General features: G+C 29.0%; 1 protein-coding gene across 8 annotated transcripts; it reads left to right on the forward strand.

Annotated features, from left to right (window-relative positions):
- Positions 1-4,160: 4,160 nt before the first annotated feature.
- Positions 4,161-21,328, forward strand: LOC119608942 (synaptic functional regulator FMR1). 8 transcript variants are annotated; one of them, XM_037963553.1, is made up of 12 exons: positions 4,161-4,318; positions 5,931-6,845; positions 9,083-9,132; positions 14,622-14,939; positions 15,024-15,189; positions 17,521-17,588; positions 17,760-18,060; positions 18,131-18,262; positions 18,323-18,563; positions 18,652-18,873; positions 20,227-20,298; positions 20,851-21,328. In XM_037963553.1, the coding sequence occupies exons 2-12, from the start codon at positions 6,795-6,797 to the stop codon at positions 21,291-21,293; spliced, it is 2,064 nt and encodes a 687-aa protein (XP_037819481.1). In that variant the 5' UTR covers positions 4,161-4,318; positions 5,931-6,794; the 3' UTR covers positions 21,294-21,328. The 8 variants fall into 8 exon arrangements, with proteins under 8 accessions (XP_037819481.1, XP_037819537.1, XP_037819489.1 ...); XM_037963609.1 differs by having other exon boundaries at positions 17,760-18,057; XM_037963561.1 differs by having other exon boundaries at positions 4,167-4,318; positions 5,934-6,845.
- The last annotated feature ends 458 nt before the right edge of the window (positions 21,329-21,786 follow it).

Here is a 21,786-nt window from a genome sequence, read left to right on the forward strand (position 1 = left end):
AAAAAAAGTTTTTGAGTACTTTTTGAATCATTTTGAAATGGTTTAGTTTTATTAAAGAAATTTATGAAAATATTTCCAATTACTTTTAAAGATATTAATCTAGTGAATACCAAATAAGAAATTGACGCAGAAAGTATTATTCATTTGACAGGTCTTAAAAAAAACTTAAAATTAAATTTTTAACTTTAATTAATAGAAAAAAGTTAAAATGGGAGAATATTTATGTACCCTAAAACAAAACAATGCTTTGCCAATGCTGTTAAGTTCATTTTCTACTTTCTGTTCTGTGTTAAATCAGCTGATTCGTTTTTGGCTTACGGAATACTGTGGAAGTCGTTAGTTTGATCGTGAGGTTGATGTAGAGTTTTAGTATGAAAAACTCGAATCAGCTGATTCGTTACGGAACAAAACCTAGAAACAAACTAAGCCTAAACATTGCCTTTTGAATGCTGTGGAAGTTCGACTTCATACTTGACACAGTTTTTAAAGTAGTACACCACGTGTATGACAAAAATTTAAAATAAGACCATTAAAAATTTCATCGTTGATAACAAAGAATAAACAAGAAGTGAAACGCTGTCATTTTTTTACAACAATAACATTACGCTCTTCTCACAGACGAGTACTGTGTAAATCCAACACATACGTAAAAATGTTCTTCTCTCTCCAAACTTCAAAACTTTTTCGCGAAAATTTGAGGATAATAGCACTTTGAAATATTTTTTATCACTTAACATTATATTTAATAATTTTTTGCACAATTTAAATACATTTAATAGCCCGAAAATAATATATTTTTTACAAACGAAAAAAAATATTTTTTATTTTTTGACATTGAATTTTTGTTGGTTGAAATTAAAACTAAAAAAAACAACGTAAATTTTCGTATGGTAAACGAAAAAGATATTTCAAATAAATAATTTATTTTTTCAATATTATAGATTAAAAAATAAATAGACGTGTTTATAAAATGTTTGTAGATAAAATATGTGGAAAATATCTTAAGAAACCTTTCAAAGTATAAATTGAAATGTAATATTTTTTTCAATATTTTTCAATACGATTTTTTGCAACTATGTTGACTTGAGAATTCTACTAATACATTCTTAGAGTTAGGTACCGGATGACAGTAGACTTAGGTACTTTTGACAACAGTTTCATTTCTTATTTATTCTTTGGTTGATAATTTTGTACCCACCTAGTCTGTTTTTTGTTCAATAATTCAAATTATTTTTGCCAAATATATAAAACATTAAAAAAATCTTCAAATTGTATTAAATCAAAGATTTTTTTATTTTTTTTCATCTCATATTTTCTTCTACACTGCACTACCGAACAACTGCATTATCAAAAAATGTACAGTTGTTCTGCCAAGTGTTGTGATAAGTATTTGTCAACTACTTACTTTTTCTCATATTCTATACTGCACTACCGACTAACTGCACTGTCAACGTAAAATAACCAACAAGAAAATTATAATTACAATATAGTTTTCTAATTCTCTCATTAATTAAATAGAATTTTAATTTACACATATTTTTGTAATGATCTGAGAGCAAACCTGGTACAGATGTTATATTTTATTACATATTTTTAATTTAAAAAATATTAAAATTAAGGAATTCATATAGATACATATTTTTTAAACAAAATCGGTTAAGCAGTTTTTTTTTTCAAAATAACAAAATGAATTTTCAAACGTTTACTGCTTGATCTATGTATTCGAAAAACGGTTTTTGAAAAATATATAATAATCAATCTGTCTAGGATAGTTGAAGTATTTTAGGGGTTTAAAGAATTTAGTTTTAAAAAGTTTGCCAGTCATGTAGCAATTGAGTTGCATTAAAGTGGTCTAAATAGGTTGTCCAATTTTTCCATAAGTATCTTGTTATAAAGATAATTCAGTATAGATACTGTATAGACTATTTCCCATTAAAGAACTCAAAACAATTGTTTAATAAAAAGTTTTTTAATAAAAATGTTTGGCCATGTAAATAGACTAATGTTTTCACAATTATCATTACTAAATTATCTATGGTCATAACTATTTTTAACTTATTTAACTAAGTAATACCTTAAATTAATAACACCAGTAAGTAGTATAGTAAATTTAAAACAATCTAAAATATGTATTCGAAAATAAGCAAACAATAAAAATGTGACAGCAATTTGGGTAAAAATTTAAGTCACTGTAGTCAATCATAAATAAATAAAAATCTTGTCCAGTTCACAACCGTCATCTTGTATTTGTTGCATTTTAATAAAAAAAATTGTAATAAATTTATGACTCCTCGTTTTTCCACAATTTTACAAATCAATCTGGTCAACAAAATCTAAAGCACATTTTGACAGACTGAAGAACCAATGACAGAAGATAAACACGATAAGATTCTAGAGTTATTAACTTTGAAATACATACATATACATATGTACATATGTATGTATGTATGCATATTAGGGCGCTCAAACATTTGCTGATGTTCTCGCCGAAAATGTATGAAAATCTTGTTCATTCTATGATACCATTTCTCGAAAATATTTGCCCTGGCGCCAAATGATATCAAAATTTTAAATAATTTCTTTGCATGAAACATAAATTATAAACTTTAATAAAGCACATTTTTATCCATTTATGCAGCTCTCCAAATATTGACAAACATTTTTAGAAATGGTATCCTAAAATGCTTTCATTATTAATGGAAACATCAGTACCTAATTTTTTTCACATACAAATGGTACCACCCTAATGTAAATATATATACATATGGGTAGTGAAATGGTTGTGTTCAATTGCATGTAACTACAACTATACAAGTAATATATATAATAAAAAAGTGCATTAGTGCTTTTAACAAGTTTATTTGTTAATTACATTAACTACATTGTGGTAAATAAAATGCTGTCAAAAACGTCTGCAAGGTTGTGTTTTTAGAGTGACTGTTTGTAATTTGTCAAATCGTTTCATTTAACTGTCATTACAAGGCACACTATTTTGTCCTTTATAAATTGTTATATGCAGGAATATTTAACAAAAATATTTTAATTGCAAGGGGACGTTTACAATGTTAATTTCTTTATACTTGTTATAAATAATTATTATTGTTACTTGCTAAAATAAAAATTTTCCATAATAACTCTTATTAATCGCATCCCAAGGAAATCTGCTGTATTATAAACAAATCTACCGAATTTTTACTAAAAGTTTTTAATTGTATTTAAATATTTTTAAACTTAGTTTTAATATAAATTATTAATTTTAATATAAATTATTTAATGCTGAAAATACTTACATTTTCAATCGCCATCGTTGCCAGCTTAAATTTTGACATCATTTATGTTCTCATTACAGTATTGCCATTTTTAAACATAAATAAAGGGTACAAAAAAATAAACTCAAGTAAAACAAAATAAAAAGAAAAGTGTTGCCATTTATTTCATTTTTACTTTTTGTATCAATGAAAAAAATGGTTTAATATTGCAAATTATATTTTAAAAATTAGTCTAGTCTATAATCTAGTCTATAGTCTAGTCAATCCTTGTAATTGTTGCTCTTCGAATTTGTGTGTAAAATGTGTTTTTGTTTATTGTATGTATAATGAAACTCATTATATTTTCAAATTTTTTTTAAGTATTTTTACAGAAACACTTTTTAAAAACTTTATTCTTTATTTCAAGACTGAACACAATTTTGAAAATAATAATTCCACTGAATATAAAACGAGAATTGAACTCCTGCTTCGGCCATGCCTTTTTGCTGGTTTTTATTAGCAAGTTTAATATTTATAGGAAATTACATTTTATAAATTTTAAAAGCTTAAGAAACAAATAAACAATTATATGTGTATGTCCCGACATGGTTATTTCTTAATGATTTATATTCGTTCAATTGATTTCTCAAACATTTAAATATAACGGTATTTTTCCGCCAATACTTAAATAACTGGCAGCATACTAAAATAGTACTACCAAAAAATGCATCTCTAAAATTTCAGCAATTTTACTGAGTCTGAGCAAACTTGCTGACGGGGTTGTCAGCAAAATCCTTACCGTAAGGAATATACATGTTTGTGTGTCGAACTCAGCAAAATTCACTTGGGTCAGCAAAAAATCAGAATTTAATGAAAAAGGTGTGCCAAGTTTGCTTAGAAATTTCAAAACTTGGTATCACTGTAACCATCAATGTGAAGTACGTGAATTTTTTTCAAGCAGGGAAGTGAGAAAAAACTGCAACGCGATTAAAAATACGTTTTTACACAAATTTTAAGCAAATAAATTGAATAAAATAAACGAAATTCCATAGATAAACTAACAGCTAATAGTGAGTGCATAAAATCTTAACAAAATTTCACATATTTCATGCTAAAAAATTAAAAGGAAAAATTTTGCAATGAGAATTTTTTCTTCTACTTCTGTTGGGCCAATGGGAAAAAAAGACGGCTGAACGACAAGAAGAAGAACAAGCGATAGCAAAAAAAGACAAATTAAGCAAGGCGGCGAATGAAAATAAACGCTGAGAAAAAATAAAAGGGAAAGAAAAAGAATTATAAAAGAGTTTAAAGACTTTTTCTAAATTACAAAAAATACAAGAAAAAAAAATATGAAAAAAATTGATAATTCAAGAATATTCGTTTATTTTGTTGAGTGCTGTTTTTAACATAAAAATCAAAGTGGAAGTGATGCAAACAAATTATATTGACGTAAATAGTGAAATAGAATTTTGTCATAAAAATAAATTGTCTTTTTCTTGTTTTAAATGAAACTGTGATATGTAGCGGCGTTTTTTTCTTTTTTGGAAAAAACTAAAGAATTTGCAAAAAAAAAAGCCAAAGACAAATAAGAATTTAAAAACTAAAGCAAAAATACCAATTGGAATGAAGTAATAAATGAGAGTGGAAGTAAAAAAGAAAAAAAAATAGTAAAAAAGAGAAAATTAGAGATGAGTAAAAAATACTAGATACTAGCAGCGCTGCCAACTTTGACGTGAAATCATCATTTTGGCGTTTTTTATTAGGGATTTATTTTGAAAATGTTTGAGACAAACTTGTTAATTTTTACATGTTAAATTTAATTTGTATTATATAATTTTGGTGGTATTTTATATGATATTTATTGAAATTCGTGTCCTTTAAATTCTGTTTATAATGAGAATTTCTTAGAATTTAGATTTTGAAGAGTAGTGCGTTCCTTATCAAAAAGCAAAGACTGCTGTTTTGTATGAGACTTCAAAAGAGTCTCCTGATAACTCCCAAATCCAAGATCATCTAATTTTCTCATCAAATGTCTTTCATGCTCTATAATTCTGACGTGGAGTTGCCTTATAGTATCCAAAAACCTTATTTAACATTTGTATTGGCATAATGCCGTTAGTGCTTCCAATCATCTTGACTTCTAAAGAGTTTATTCCCACCTCAGGAATCTTCGCTCGGGAACTACCAGAACTATAATCGGCTAGAGGTTGTCTACTTAGCGGTAGCTGTTTCCATTTGAAAGAACTATAGTCATGCATTTTTTACTGCTCCATGTAAAATTACTCAAAAACGAAGAGGCATACATATAATATCGAAATTAACATACGATTTATCGCTTAAAATTTAAAATTTTAGTTTCTCCATTCAAAAATTATAATTATATAAGTTTTTCTTTTTTTGCATTAGTTTCAAATTTGCATTTAAAATTTGTTTAATTGACAACACCATTCATTAACGTCAACGTTAGCAGAGCAGCGCGTAATCTGCAGAAGAAGAGTGAAAAAATAAGCCTTTTGCACAAAAACAAACTAGAATTTTTTCGTTTTGTTAAAAAAAGGGGAATTGGGCGTCATTTTTTAGTTTTTCATTAAATTTTTAGACATAAATATAAATTAGCAAGAAAAAGTAATAAAAAATTGTTTATAATTTAACATATTTTCCCAAATTATTCTTTCATTTTAGCAGCAGTAAATAAAGAATTTACAGCAAAAACAAAAGAAAAACCAACAACCAAGTGAAAAAGGGAATTCAAAAGAAAAATAATTCTTCTTTTTTTTGAAAATAGAAAAACTACAAGCAGCAGCCAGCACCAGCAACCAAATCATCATCTTCATCAAGTAAAAAAGAGCAGACGAAATATTTATTTTCTACGACTACGACCACAATAAAAGACTGAACCCAATCTTACAACAAAAACAACAAAATATCTCTCTACTCCACCACTCCAATTGAAAAAAAAAAAAAACAGCAAAACAATAACAACAAACATCTAGTGGATTTTGTTTCTAAACATTATTACCACCAACCAACAATCACCATACTCAGCAGAATCATTAAAAAATAAATAAACAAAAATATAAATTTCTTTATTTTATCATCCATCCATTATTCGCTTTGAGTTAACGTTTAATACGAAATCGGGGGATTTCCATAAAAATATTGCTGCATTAGAACAAACGTTATAACCTTAAAGTATCGTTTAACTTTTTGTTTTGGATTTTGATTTTTGAGAGTATTTTTCTACAACGAAAGATCAACATATTATCTTCATTGTGAACACCAACCACAACCAGCAACCAACATTGTTGAAGTCATTTTCACAGCACTCAGTCTGTCGTCATCAAGATCATCATCACCAACCAACCTTTTCTACCTCTTGCTTTTTTAATTTTGAACAATTATCATCAGCATCAATATCGACGTCGTCGTCGTCAAATTATAGTACGTGAGTCCCGATTGTTTTAGATATCAGCAGCAGCATCATCATTATCCAGTAAAACTCATTTCGTTGGGCTTTTTATTATTGTTTTATCCATCCAACTCAATATGGATGATTTATTGGTCGAAGTTCGACTCGATAATGGCGCCTACTATAAGGTAAGTTTTGTGTACTCGTTTAGTGCTATTTTTATTTTAGGTTTTTTCAAAATATTATATACATATGTATATATTTTTACAATTTTATTTTAATTTATTTTTCTGGTGGGGTGGTGGTACTTTTTATTGTTGTCTATACACACAAATACGTTACTCTGCTAACGTCTACGTTAGTTGTTAGATTTTGATTTTAGAACAGGTTCGTTAAATTGGAAATTTTAAGGAGGGGGTATATAGTTAGTGTTCAAATTCGACTTCTTTTATGTGAACTGTTTAGTAGCAAGTTTTTTCGTCAGTACAAAGGTAAATGGGTAAAATAGAAAAATATCTTAAAAATTGCAAATTTCAGAAGAAAGGTTCTATGTACAGATACAAAAAATCGTTTCCTATATTCATGCTACTAAATAAGAAACAATTATGTTTGAAATGTTACCGAAAAGTCTGCTGGTTATAAAAGGCACACAGCGTGAAACTGTCTAACTTGGTTGCACAATAGGTCCTGTTTTGATACCTAAACGGATCAAGATTTCAACCAACCGAATTGTGTCTATAGTAGGTAACCTGGCAAACAAACCTGTGTGATGTCTGTCGGAAGTCAGACAAATCTGGCAGAAAAAGTGTTCTACTGTTCTCATTATTGCAACTTCTGCAAAAGTCATTATACCGAAGATTCAATCTCCTAGCATGCGCTCCTACAAACCAATGACTTGCCATCACGGCTGTTAGTAGCCATAATCACACACGCAAGAAAGACCTATCAGTGACAACTATAAGTTAACCAGGTTGTGGATCAAGTTAACCATCTGATCTGGGCAGACGTGTGTAGTTCTTGCTGAATAAGTATTTTACAGCACGAGATTGGGACACCAACCACTTTTTGCCAGTTCGTCCGCAACAACATTACTAGGTTTATTAGAGTTTCTAAAATTAGAGATATAGAAGTCACCTCCTATACCTTCCTTAGCTTTTGATTCATCAGTGTAGACTACAATATAGTCATCCTCAACAGAAAGTGACACATTCTTAGTATTTACTGTGAATCTTTTATTAGGGGAGAAGAAGGATGAGGAAGCAGTAATCAATGTTATTATTAGAATGGATTCATGGACAAAGATATCATGCTTTCAGAAACCGGCTGAGTTTACCATAAATGCCTTGTGCAGGTCTTTACTAGAATGCCAAAAAAAGGTTTCTTCAAAAAACAAAAGAACAAGAAATTCCAACATTGAACTCACCACCCACAATATTAAACCCTTTACTTTCTACGACTCTGTAATTGTATGTCATCATCGCTAAATCACAAGCTACTGCTCTGTTTACGTCTCCGTCACTCATATATGCTATTGTGAACTTTGCGTATTCTGTTTGTAACCTTTCAGCTGTTTTTATATTTTTCTCTATTTCTCTCAATTAGATTTTTCATTAGTTTTAGCATTTTGCGGTTTTTGTTTATCATTTTGCATTTTTTTTTGTTTAAAACTTATTTTATTCTTCTTGTCTGTTTGTCTATCTTTCATGTGCCTTATTTTTAGATTCTAAACTAATTTAAATTTTTTAGGCTGCACATTAGTTTTCAACAAAACTAATATGTATAAATAAACCAAAAAGAAAAACTGCAATACAATAGACAAACTAACAAAACACTCTACTACTCACACACGTATCCAATTAACAATTTTATTTTAATTTATTGGTTTTTGTTTATTCTTAATTACAACATTCGTTGTGTGTTGTGTTATATTTCAATATTTTTGCATTGATTTTCGCTTTCAATGAAGAAAATCTTAGCAAAAAGAAAAAAAAAACAATCAATAAGTATTGCTATAAAAGAAACAAACAAATAAATAAATTGTAGAAAAACTTATTCTTAACAAAAATACACACAAAAATGTGTAATTTGTATGATATTTAATGAGTATTCAATAATGCACATGACTTCTATTAATAGTAAATTGTACCTCATTCATTTTTTTTTTTTTTTTTTGAGATCACACAATATTTTTCTAGTTTTCTATTTTGATTTTTAATAAGAAATGAAATTATAATTATAATTTTGTCATGTCTCTGTATGTGCAATCTGCTTAACACATAATGTTACTCATTATCTGTATTTCAATTATAAATAATGAATATATTCTAATGTTTGTTTTTTTCTTCTTAGATATTCAATATTTTTGTCTGTTTATTCATTTTTTCAATATTAATTTGTTTTTCTTTTATTTTATACTATTTTTCAGGGTATGGTTACAGCTGTCTATGACGATGGTGTCTGTTGTGAAGTTGATGGGTAAGTTTTGTGATTTTTCATTTTATTGTTTGTTAAGTTAAGTTTTAAATAGAGTTTATTATCTCAAGTCAACCATAACAAAAAATAAATTAGGTCGAGTTTTTTATGCTGCAGTAGGTTTTGTAATATTTTTGAAGAAAAATCTTTTATGATTTAATTAGTTTTTTGTTATACATGTTTGAATTTCAAAGGAAATTAGTTTATTTTTATGGTTTTTAAACTGATCGCTCAGTATTTGCTCATGTCCCTCAATCCCAATCACATTTGCTTAAAATCGTCTGTTTTTTTTTCCAATCTTCCCTAATTCTTCATATCGATTACGTGTCCGCTTTCAGTTACGCAACGATCGAAAAAATGTATTCCAACAAAAAATGAAATCGTAAGAAGGAGAATTCTAAGTCGTTTCAATGCTTCTTCATTACGATTGTAGTTAGTTAGTTAGTTAGATAGTTAGTTAGTTAGTTAGTTAGTTAGTTAGTTAGTTAGTTAGTTAGTTAGTTAGTTAGTTAGTTAGTTAGTTAGTTAGTTAGTTAGTTAGTTAGTTAGTTAGTTAGTTAGTTAGTTAGTTAGTTAGTTAGTTAGTTAGTTAGTTAGTTAGTTAGTTAGTTAGTTAGTTAGTTAGTTAGTTAGTTAGTTAGTTAGTTAGTTAGTTAGTTAGTTAGTTAGTTAGTTAGTTAGTTAGTTAGTTAGTTAGTTAGTTAGTTAGTTAGTTAGTTAGTTAGTTAGTTAGTTAGTTAGTTTGAAGGAAGGAAGGTTGTATGTTACATCAAATCTGCACAAATACACCAAGGCCTCACACCGGTCTGTTGTGTGCTCCCTTACCAGATCCTCAGGTGAGAATCGTACCCAAACTAATCAGACTTACGTTTTGGTATGTTATTATTTTAGTGACGGAACGTCCCGTTAATATTGACAATTGCTTTCCCACTATCTTTGATGACAAAATAAACATTTTAAGGATAAGAAATATTGTTAAGTTCTTGTTGTAACTTCGCAGAATACTGCATGTATGTCGTACCATGAGGTCACCCAGCGCATAAGTAGAAACAGAAGAAAACCTACCGTTCAAAACAAGAGTAGATCATAGGTCGGAATATAACAATAGACTTTTAGCCTACTGCTTCCGCATAGACCATGCTGTTCCTAATTGATGTGGCCATTTTATACAATGGATTTATTAAAGAACATTGTAGTAACACAATTTTCCTAGAACTCAAAGCCCCTGGACTATATTAGATAATCATCGTTTTAAGTCTACACTTATGGATTTAATTTGATAAATGAAGTAGCTTCGTTTTAAAAAAGGATTGTGTTAACGACTGAGATATCTGCCATAAAAGATGGATGTAATTATAAAAGATACGATTACAACATCCAAAACTGTACCTTATATTAAATCTCTGATCTCTGAATGTTGGACACTCGTGTCTACTCATTTTAAACTGGTTACCAGATTATTCTGATATACCTGGAAATAACATTTGGGAATGATGTGGTCAAACCATGTTCATGTCTAAATGAGTCTAATGTTTAAGTCTTACTGAGTTCCTTAGTCTCAGTTTTATGGCTCTAGTCTATTGTGTTCTTGTTTCTTAGCCATTAAAATCTTCTCCTACTTCTTAATAAAGTCTGGTGTCTTATTCGTTTCTTTAGCAAAGTTCTGCCTGAACCTTGATAAGGTCTTTTTTTGTCGATCTTTGTCCATATATCCTAAGACACCCTGCAGTAGGTCTATAATAATTACAAATATGAATATTTAGAGGCCAGTCACATATAGTTAGATAAATGCTTTAAATCTGTCCAACAAATTATTCCCCACTACACAACGCTTTCCGGCTCCCAGCCATTAGATCCTATTTAGATACTGTACTGTAACTTTCGATTCGAAAATACTTCCCAATTGTATGGGGATAGATTAATATTTTCATTAGCAAACAAACCTTATCAATAGAATATTTGTGAAAAATTCCAGCCCTCTAAAAAATACTTCCCTACGAACTCTATCGTGCAGGCAGAATTAAAGGATTTTTAAATGGTATTGTAAAAAAGCCTTTAAACCTTTCAAATATCGGTTAATATTGAATAGGTTTAAATTTTAAAAGAAATACATTAAATCAAACCTTCAAACGAAACGAAAACATAAATTCTATAAACACTTGAAGCAAATTCATAAACATATTTTTCATTTCCCACATTAATTAAAACACGAAAAGAAATCGATTTTTAATAAAATATATATATGAATAACCTAAAATAAAATTTATTATGCTATTTCTTTCTCCATAACTATAAATTTAGTTTCTACTTCTGTACACGGAGGATGCATTATTTTAATTTATTAAGGCCGCCATGTCTGACTCGTTTGATTATAGCACTCATATTTCAAAATTTTTAATTTAATAATGCCAAGTGTTAAGCGTAATATAAAATTAATTTTCGTTTTTAGGATGTTTGTTTTGTCTCTTGTCATGCCTAGTTTCCATTTTATTTATTTATGTTTTCATAATTGGGATATTTTTTTTCTTTTGATTTCACGAAAGAAATTATTTAGTTATTTATATGTAGGTAGTAGAGAAATATACATAATTAGAGTGACCAAATGAGATTAGAAATTAGTTCCTTCAAATAAATATGTAAAAATTTGTAGATTTATTTAGATTTTTTAAAATATTAACATTTTTTAAGAATTTATACAATTTTCGAGAATATTCCCAGAATTGTGAATATTATTAACATATTTTTATGCTAATGTATTTAAAAAAAATTACATACTTTTAGGCAAAGTTAAAAATTGTAATTGTATACTTTGAGATTTAGGGCCGATTTTATCCCTTTCACGCACAAAACTATACCGCTTGACTTTTTATGGATAACTCTTCGCCACACACTTTATTTTGACGTATAATGACCATTTTTGATGAAAAATGGAAAAAGTGTTTTCGAAGGATATTATCCTTTTTAGCATGTAGTGACACCAAATTCTAAAAAATAACTTGATTTTTTTTTTTTGGAAATAACCAAAGAACTCAAAATTACGCTCTAAATCGAGAAATATTGAAAAAAAGTCTAGGGACAACGGTGTCCCGCATACGTCAAAGAATTATAGTCCACACTAGTTAGATAGTTAGATTAAAAGAAGGATGTATATACATTAAATCCGAAGAAATACACCTGGGCTTCTATCGGGCCTGTTGTGCGCTCCTTAACCAGGGCCTCAGGTGGGAATCGAACACACCACCTCAGGAGGCCACTTAAGGACGATCAGGCTTGGGTTTGTTGCCAAGCTTTCCACAGATTTAAGTCTGATTCACACCAATTGAGTGTATTACTCCGCATAACTGTTTCCAAGTTATGCGTTGTTTGCATTAATTGCGTGTTTTCGTTTTACTTACATACCTCATTTGAGGTTATGTTTGATTTAATTGGTGGAGACCAAATAATACTTTTGATTAATTATTTGCTCGGGGCTCCAACTTCCTACATAAAGGTATAGGTCGATTGGAGGGCTCTCTCCGAACCAACGTGGGATAACCTGGCATTTTCAGTGTTTTAAATACACCGCCAACAACTTGCAGAGTTTAAAAAAATAAAAGTTTAACTAAATGGCTGGACTGATTTTCTTGAAAATTTCGCAGTATGTCCAGAAGGAACTACAGGCTACCTTTTGTTTTGGAATTACAAGTAAGCGAGGTGCCAGCCGCATATAAAAATAAGTACTAAAGTCGCATATCTCAGAAACTGGACAACTTTGACATGCATATAAACATTTGAGGTTATAGTGTGCTGAATGGTTATAGTGGGCGGAATGGTTATAGTGGGCGGGCCACTCCCATGTAAAGTAAATACTAAATTATTATGTATATCCGAGAAAATAAAACAGTTAAGTGTCCTCAAATTTTGTCGGAGCCCTTTAGTATCAATTTAAATATTTAATATAAAAATGGCCGGACAAGCAATAGGGGGCGGGGCAACTCCTATAAGAATAAAACACAAAAAATTTTATGTTTAAGAAACAAGTAAACCTAGGATCCTCAAATTTTCCAAGAACAACTTAGACATTTATGTGAACATTTGCGTAATATATTGGCGAATAAACAATAAAGGGCGTGGCACCTCCCTTATGAATTAAATACAAAAATTCGTATATCTGGAAAACCATTAGAGCTGGAAACCTCTAAATTTTGCACGAGCAACACTGAAAAGCATATGAACATTTGCAAAAAATGGATGAATATTAAGTATTGCACCTGTCATGTGAATTTAAAACTAAAGTGAATATAAATTCTAAAGGGATTAAATTTAATTAAAAATAACAAGCCAAATATACATATTTATGATAAACAATTTGGTCACCTTTGTATATATCATATTAGTTTTATTTACAAATACTCAAAATTATAATTTTTTATCTTTAAATAAAAAATCCCAAAATAATTGTTTGTATACGAATGCAAAAATACTTGCATTTCTTTTTACTCAGCGATAAAAATACTGCAATATTGAAAATTGTTTGTACTCTCTCTCTCTGGGTGTTAAAAAACGTTTAATTTTCTATGTGTATTTATGGCGCCATAGACTTCTCAGTAGCAAAGTAATTGTTTTAATAAATTGCTAAATAAATTTAGCAGATAAAATTCTTAAAGTATAACACAACAACTAAAATTAAATTAATAATAATAGTAGTATTTAATGCACAATCAAAACTCTTGTTTTAAAAATAAAAACAAATGATTTTATATTTAACACAAATTTATTTTGAATTTGTAAAATTTGTATTTTTTTTTTTTCAAATGATAAAATAAGATTTCCGCATATTCTTAGTTTAGGCTGTTTTCTTGAAACATTATTTTTTTTTCTACAATTTGCATATTTTTTCTCCGCTATTAAAATGTTGTTGATATACTTAAGCACAAAAAAAAATAAAATAGCAACAGAAATAAAAACTGAAACATTTTTGGCTTTATGCCATTAGCGACTACCTCACCAACCAGCACGATCCATCTATTTTAGCTGCTCTGAAATTTTGTTTGTAGCATTATAAACGAAAAATACTCAATGTCTAAATTCACATGTATACATCACAAGTGAATTCTTGTAAATAAATCTTTATATGACTAGAGAGTGTGTATGGGATATGGATGGGATGCATCATGTTGGCCCCACATACATATATTCATACGTAAAAACATTTATAGTAATGTACCTATGTTTGTATGTTAATGACGCTATTTTAGTTTGGCTATAGAGGAATGCTAAAACACCTGTCTTTAAGATTTATGTTTTTTTCTTTGTACATATTTCGCTTTGTTCATTTTTTTCTTTTGGTTGTTGTGACAGCCGCCCAAGATTTCGTCAAGTTCTTTAACTTTCTTTATTAATTTATACCAATTAAAATGTTTTATATTAACACTTTTCTTTATTACACTTTTAATCTTATTATGTGTATGTTTTTTCTTCTTTTTCGTTTTTGTTCTGTTTCCTTTAAACAGCTGTCCAGAAGTTCAAAAATATCCCTTTGCAAATGTACGCTTTCCACCGGATGAACAACCCGAGCCACCTACTTTTGAAGAAGGCATGGAAGTCGAGGTATTCACCCGTTCGACAGAGCGTGAGGTGTGCGGCTGGTGGATTGCTTCAATTAAAATGTTAAAGGCTGAAATTTGTGCTGTGGCTTATATTGGCTTTGAGACACCCTACACTGAAATTGTAGAACTTAAACGTTTACGTGCAAAGAATCTCAATCCGCCAATTACGCCAAAAACTTTCTTTCAATTTACGATACCCGTACCCGAGGAATTGCGTGCTGAGTAAGTACAAAATAAAAATGATTAATAGATTTTGGAGTAAAATTTATTTAAATTGTTTTTTCTTTTCTTTTCAATTTATATTAGAGCACAAAAAGATGGCATTCATAAGGAATTTCAACGTACCATAAACGCTGGCGTTTGTGTTTATAGTCCTGATTTGAATGCTTTAGTTGTGATTTCCAAATGGGATGTGACTCATAAACGCGCCAGTATGCTTAAAGATATGCATTTTCGTAATTTATCACAAAAAGTAAGTTTCTTCTTTTTATAGTATTTTATTGCATTCACTAGATGTGTTTGACATGAAAAAATGAATTTGAGAGATAAAGGGAAAAAGAGTCTAAACACTTTTCTTTTTTATAAAAACAATTTTTAAGAAATTTGAATATTAAATTCTATTTCGATTTTTTAAGTGAAATATTTGGTACAATTTCGAGTTTCCAGAATTTCTATTGAATTTTTGTATTTCTAATTAAATTGTAAATTTCAAGTGAAATTTCGAAATTTGAGAGAGATTTTGAATTTTTAGTGAAATTTTGAATTTTTATTGATTTTTGTTAATTTTCTAAGCGAAACTTTTAATTATAGTGAAATTTCCATTTTTTAGAAAAATTTTGAGTTTCTAGTAAATTTCGTAGTTCTAGTGAAGTTTTGTAATATTTCGAATTTTTATTAAAAATTTTGTATTTCTTTGAAATTTCAGAATTTTAAAGAAATTTCTATTTTTTATAAAAGTTTTCTAATTTTCTAAACAAAATTTCGATTTTTTACAAATTTTGTAATTTTGCGAAATTTTATAAATTTTAGTGAAATTTAGAATATCTAATTCTAGTGAAATTCAAATTTGTTAGTGTATTTTATTGAAATTTTGTATTTTTAGTGATTTGTTGAAATTTGAATTTTGTTGGTGAATGTGAAATTTGTTAATTCTAGTGATTTACAATAAATCACCAAAAATACAATAGTGAAATTTCGAATTTTTAGAAAAATTTTGAGTTTCTAGTAATATTTCGTAGTTCTAGCGAAGTTTTGTAATATTTCCAATTTTTAGTAAAATTTTGTATTTCTTTGAAATTTCAGAATTTTAAAGAAATTTCTATTTTTATAAAAGTTTTCTAATTTTCTAAACAAAATTTCGATTTTTTAAAAATTTTGTAATTTTGCGAAATTTTCTAAATTTTAGTGAAATTTAGAATATCTAATTCTAGTGAAATTTAAATTTATTGGTGAATTTTTAGTGAAATCTTGTATTTTTAGTGATTTGTTGAAATTCGGGGAAGTTACTATAATTACAAAATTTTTCTAGAAACTAGAAAATCCGAATTTCACTAAAATTTAGTAATTTCCCCGAATTACAACAAATCACTAAAAATTAAAAACTTCATAAAATTTTACTAAAAATTCACAAACAATTTTGAAGTTTGTTGGTGAATGGGAAATTTGTTAATTCTAGTAAATTACAACAAATCACCAAATATACCAAATTTCACTAAAACAACAAAAAAAAAAATTCACCAACAAATTTCAATTTTATTGGTGAATGTGAAATTTCTTAATTTTAGTGAAATTCAAATTTTTTGTTGAAATTTAGTGATTTGTTGTAATTTGGGAATTGGAATTTTGTTGGTGAATGTAAAATTTCTTAATTCTAGTGAATTACAACAAATCACCAAAAATACAAAATTTCACTAAAACAACAAAATTATACTATATATTCACCAACAAATTTAAATTTTATTGGTGAATGTGAAATTTCTTAATTCTAGTGAAATTCTAATTTGTTGGTGAAATGTTTGTGATTTGTTGTAATTTGGGAAAATTACTATAATTACGAAATTTTTTTAGAAACTCTAGAAGATCGAGATTTCACAAAAATTTAGTAATTTCCCCGAATTACAACAAATCACTGCAATACAAAATTTCACTAAAACAACAAAATTTCACTAAAAATTCAGCAACAAATTTTAATTTTACAAGAATTATGAAATTTCACTATAAATTCGAAATTTCACTAGAAATTCGAAATTTCACTAGAAATTCGAAATTTCACTAGAAATTCGAAATTTCACTAGAAATTCGAAATTTCACTAGAAATTCGAAATTTCACTAGAAATTCGAAATTTCATTAGAAATTCGAAATTTCATTAGAAATTCGAAATTTCACTAAATGTAGTTAAAATATCTTTGTGAAATTTCAATTTATTTTAGAAAAGTTTTTAGTGAAACATTTCCTGTGAAAATGTTGTGGTGAAATTTTCTAGTAAAATTTCGAATTTCTAATGAAATACACATTTTTGTGGAAATTTTGATTTTATTTTTTTTTTTAAATATAGAATTTTTAATAGAAATTTTCCAATAAATTTCAAAAATTGTGCAAAATTTCGATTTTTTAGGAAAATTACGAATTCTAGAGTTTGAATTGGAATTTCGAATTTTTTTAGTGAATTTTCAATTTCTACTAAAAATTCGAAGTTCTAGTGAAAAGAAGAAATATTCGAAAAACTTAAACTAATTTTGCAAAATTTTTTAAATTAATTTCATTGCTAAATATTTAATTTTCATTTATTTGCTCTGCTAAAAGGTTATGCTTTTAAAACGTACTGAAGAGGCTGCACGTCAATTGGAATCAACTAAACTACTTAACCGTGGGTGAGTGTATCAAAAGTCGGTGTATACTTCAATATCTAAAAAAACAAAATATTCATTCAATATTACAATAATATTTTTCAATTATAAATTCACAATTTCCAAACAATTAAACTAACTATGACCTCTTTAAACACGTGCACACTCTCCCTCCCTTTTTTTTTGTACTTATAGATATACTGATGAATTTCATGTACGTGAAGATTTAATGGGTTTAGCAATTGGTTCACATGGTGCCAACATACAAGCAGCCCGTCTACTCGACGGTGTTACTAATATTGAATTGGAAGAGAAATCGTGTACTTTTAAAATAACCGGCGAATCAAAGGAAGCGGTACAGAGAGCAAGAGCCATGCTAGAATATGCCGAGGAATTCTTTCAGGTTCCCAGAGAATTGGTTGGTAAGGTTATTGGCAAAAATGGTCGTATTATACAAGAGATTGTCGATAAGAGTGGTGTTTTTCGAATTAAGGTGGTAATTATTCAGAACTTTTAAACGGAATTGGTTTGAAATTCAATTCAATTTCTCACAATAATAATTTTAGATCGCTGGCGATGATGAACCCGATGTTAGTATATTACGCGAGCCAGGACATGTGCCATTTGTGTTCATTGGTACCGTTGAAAGTATTTCAAATGCCAAAGTATTATTGGAATATCACTTGGCTCATTTAAAGGTATTTTCTCTTTATTACAAAATCTTAACATTATTATAGAGATATTTTGTTTCGTTTTAGGAAGTGGAACAATTGCGCCAAGAAAAATTAGAAATCGATCAACAACTGCGAGCCATACAGGAGTCATCAATGGGTTCTGTGCAAAATTTTCCTTCATCACGTCGTTCTGAACGCGGTTATAGCAGTGATATTGAATCGGTACGCTCAAGTCGTGGTGGTCCACGTGGCAGAGGCCGAGGACGCGGTGGCGGTGGTAATGGTGGTGGTGGCGGCGGTGGTGGTAATCAACGTTATAATCAAGGTATGTTGTTCTTTTTTTTCTCAATCTCTATATTTCAAACGAAAGGAAATAAATATTTGTTTTTTTTTTTTTTTTTGTTTGTTTGTAGGTCGTCGTGGTGACGATGATGATTATAATTCCCGCGGTGATCATCGTTATGATCGCAATGATCGTAGCAGCGCTGGCGGCGGCGGCGGTGGTTATCGTGGCGAACGTCGTGGTGGCCAAAGGCGTAATAATCGTAATAGCGAACAAAATGGCAGGGATCATCAGTACTATAGTCATACTGATAATGTACAGGAAGTTCGTGAGCAAAGCAGCGTGGAAAGAGGTATTTTTTTTTTATATTTTAAAATGTATTACAGTCTCAATTATAATCGAGAATATAGTTGGATTATAAACTAGACTAGACTAGACTAGACTATAGACTAGACTAGACTAGACTAGACTATAGACTAGACTATAGACTAGACTATAGACAAGACTATAGACAAGACTATAGACTAGACTATAGACTAGACTATAGACTAGACTAGATTATAGACTAGACTAGACTATAGACTAGACTATAGACTAGACTATAGACTAGACTATAGACTAGACTATAGACTAGACTATAGACTAGACTATAGACTAGACTATAGACTAGACTATAGACTAGACTATAGACTAGACTATAGACTAGACTATAGACTAGACTATAGACTAGACTATAGACTAGACTATAGACTAGACTATAGACTAGACTATAGACTAGACTATAGACTAGACTATAGACTCGACTATAGACTAGACTATAGACTAGACTATAGACTAGACTATAGACTAGACTATAGACTAGACTATAGACTAGACTATAGACTAGACTATAGACTAGACTATAGACTAGACTATAGACTAGACTATAGACTAGACTATAGACTAGACTATAGACTAGACTATAGACTAGACTATAGACTAGACTATAGACTAGACTATAGACTAGACTATAGACTAGACTATAGACTAGACTATAGACTAGACTATAGACTAGACTATAGACTAGACTATAGACTAGACTATAGACTAGACTATAGACTAGACTATAGACTAGACTATAGACTAGACTATAGACTAGACTATAGACTAGACTAGACTAGACTATAGACTAGACTATAGACTAGACTATAGACTAGACTATAGACTAGACTAGACTAGACTATAGACTAGACTATAGACTAGACTATAGACTAGACTATAGACTAGACTATAGACTAGACATAGACTAGACTAGACTAGACTAGACTAGACTATAGACTAGACTATAGACTAGACTATAGACTAGACTAGACTAGACTATAGACTAGACTATAGACTAGACTATAGACTAGACTATAGACTAGACTATAGACTAGACTATAGACTAGACTATAGACTAGACTATAGACTAGACTATAGACTAGACTATAGACTAGACTATAGACTATAGACTAGACTAGACTAGACTAGACTAGACTAGACTATAGACTAGACTATAGACTAGACTATAGACTAGACTATAGACTTGACTATAGACTAGACTATAGACTAGACTAGACAGTTTAAAAAATAATGATTAACCACCTCAAAAGAATTTTCTTTTTTTATAAAATATTTTTGTCGAGTTGTTTTTTTAATTTGATTTATTGAATTTTTATACTTTTAGCCGAAAGTAATTCCTCATATGAAGGCAGCTCTCGAAGACGTAGAAGGCAAAAAAGCAACGCCTCTCATAATAGTGAGTATGATGTCATGATTCGATTTATTATTAATTTTATTATTATAATAACATTGTGTTACAAGGTAACAATTACAAATAAAAGATCATGATATTGCCAATAATGTTTATCAGGAAAAAAACTTTAAAAAGAAAGAATTACGATAAAATTCAATGGAAGCAAACTATCAGTAAAGCTTTCTTTTACAGAAACTTTCTTCTTCACTGTATTGAGTTTTATATAGAAATTTATCAAGTCAAAGTTTATTTATGGCAAATTTTTAATATCGTTATAGTTTTATAATGAGTAAAGTTTTGTTCTAAATCGAGTTACAGTAAATATGTTTTATAATATTCTAGGACCAACATAATAATCTATCAGAATAGCCCACTATTTTACGAGTGTTAAATTTTAAACAAAAACATTTTCATTAAGCAAATTAACACAATGTAATTATAATAATTATAATTATTTACATAAATCATGACATACATAATTACAAGTGTTTTTCTTTTACAAAATGATAATTTAAAAATATAAAAACTAATAATTTGTTTAATTTATTATTGCAGCAAATGGTGGAGTGGCCACTAACAAATCACAGCAAAATAGTAAACCGCCACAACATAATGCTGACAAAAATAGTGGTGTAGGCGGCGGCAGCAGTGGTGGTGGAGGTGGTGTTGTTGGTTCTTCTGGTAATGCTAGCGATAGATCAAAACAGAGTCTAAACAATAATAATAACAACAATAGCAGCAACAATAAAGAAGCCAATAGTGTTACACAAAACAAAGGTGAACAACAGCAAGGTTTTGTGGCATCACAGCAGCAACAGCAGCCACAACACAATCAACCGCCAAAAGCCAGACGTAATAATAAAAATCGCAATCAACAACAACAAAATCATGCAAATGATCATCAACAACAAAAGCAACCACCACAACAACAGCCACAGCAGTCGCAACAGCAGCATACACAGGATAAAAAGGAAACTTTAGTGAATGGAACTTCCTAATTTACCGTTAAAGGGTAAAATGAAAAACAAACAAAAAACAGAAAATATATTAAAATAACAACCTCCCTCCACATACACACACACACCAAACACTCATACAAATACACGTACTCTCAAAATAAATACACACTCCCACACAATCATTTAAATCATAAAGAAATTATAATTTGTTTCTCTCTCTTTAATTACTTTAACAAGAAAACCAACAACAAATATACTACTTATATACAAAAAATAATAATAATTTTTCTTTTTGAATGGACTTTTGTTCCTTTTTTATTCATACTTCCTTCCTAAAGCATTCTTTCTCCTTGTTGAAATAAAACTTTATAACGAGTAAACAAGAAAACCCACAGAAATGTTAATAATAAAACAAAACAGTAAAGGAGTAATAAAAAAATTAAACACACACTAAAAAATAATACAAAAAAACACTTTCTGTCTTATTTTTGTTTTAGGGCAAATTGCAAGAATTTGCCAAAAAAAGAAAAAA

This window comes from Lucilia sericata, unplaced genomic scaffold (genome assembly GCF_015586225.1).
Source record: "Lucilia sericata isolate MDLA Ls3-8-SP2 unplaced genomic scaffold, ASM1558622v1 Contig000022F_arrow, whole genome shotgun sequence".
NCBI classification, from domain to species: domain Eukaryota; kingdom Metazoa; phylum Arthropoda; class Insecta; order Diptera; family Calliphoridae; genus Lucilia; species Lucilia sericata.

Coding starts and splice junctions, on each gene's coding strand:
- LOC119608942 (XM_037963553.1), top strand. CDS start 6,795: ATGGATGATTTATTGGTCGAAGTTCGACTCGATAATGGCGCCTACTAT. Junction 6,846..9,082: donor ATAATGGCGCCTACTATAAG/GTAAGTTTTGTG, acceptor ACTATTTTTCAG/GGTATGGTTACAGCTGTCTA. Junction 17,589..17,759: donor ACTAAACTACTTAACCGTGG/GTGAGTGTATCA, acceptor TTGTACTTATAG/ATATACTGATGAATTTCATG.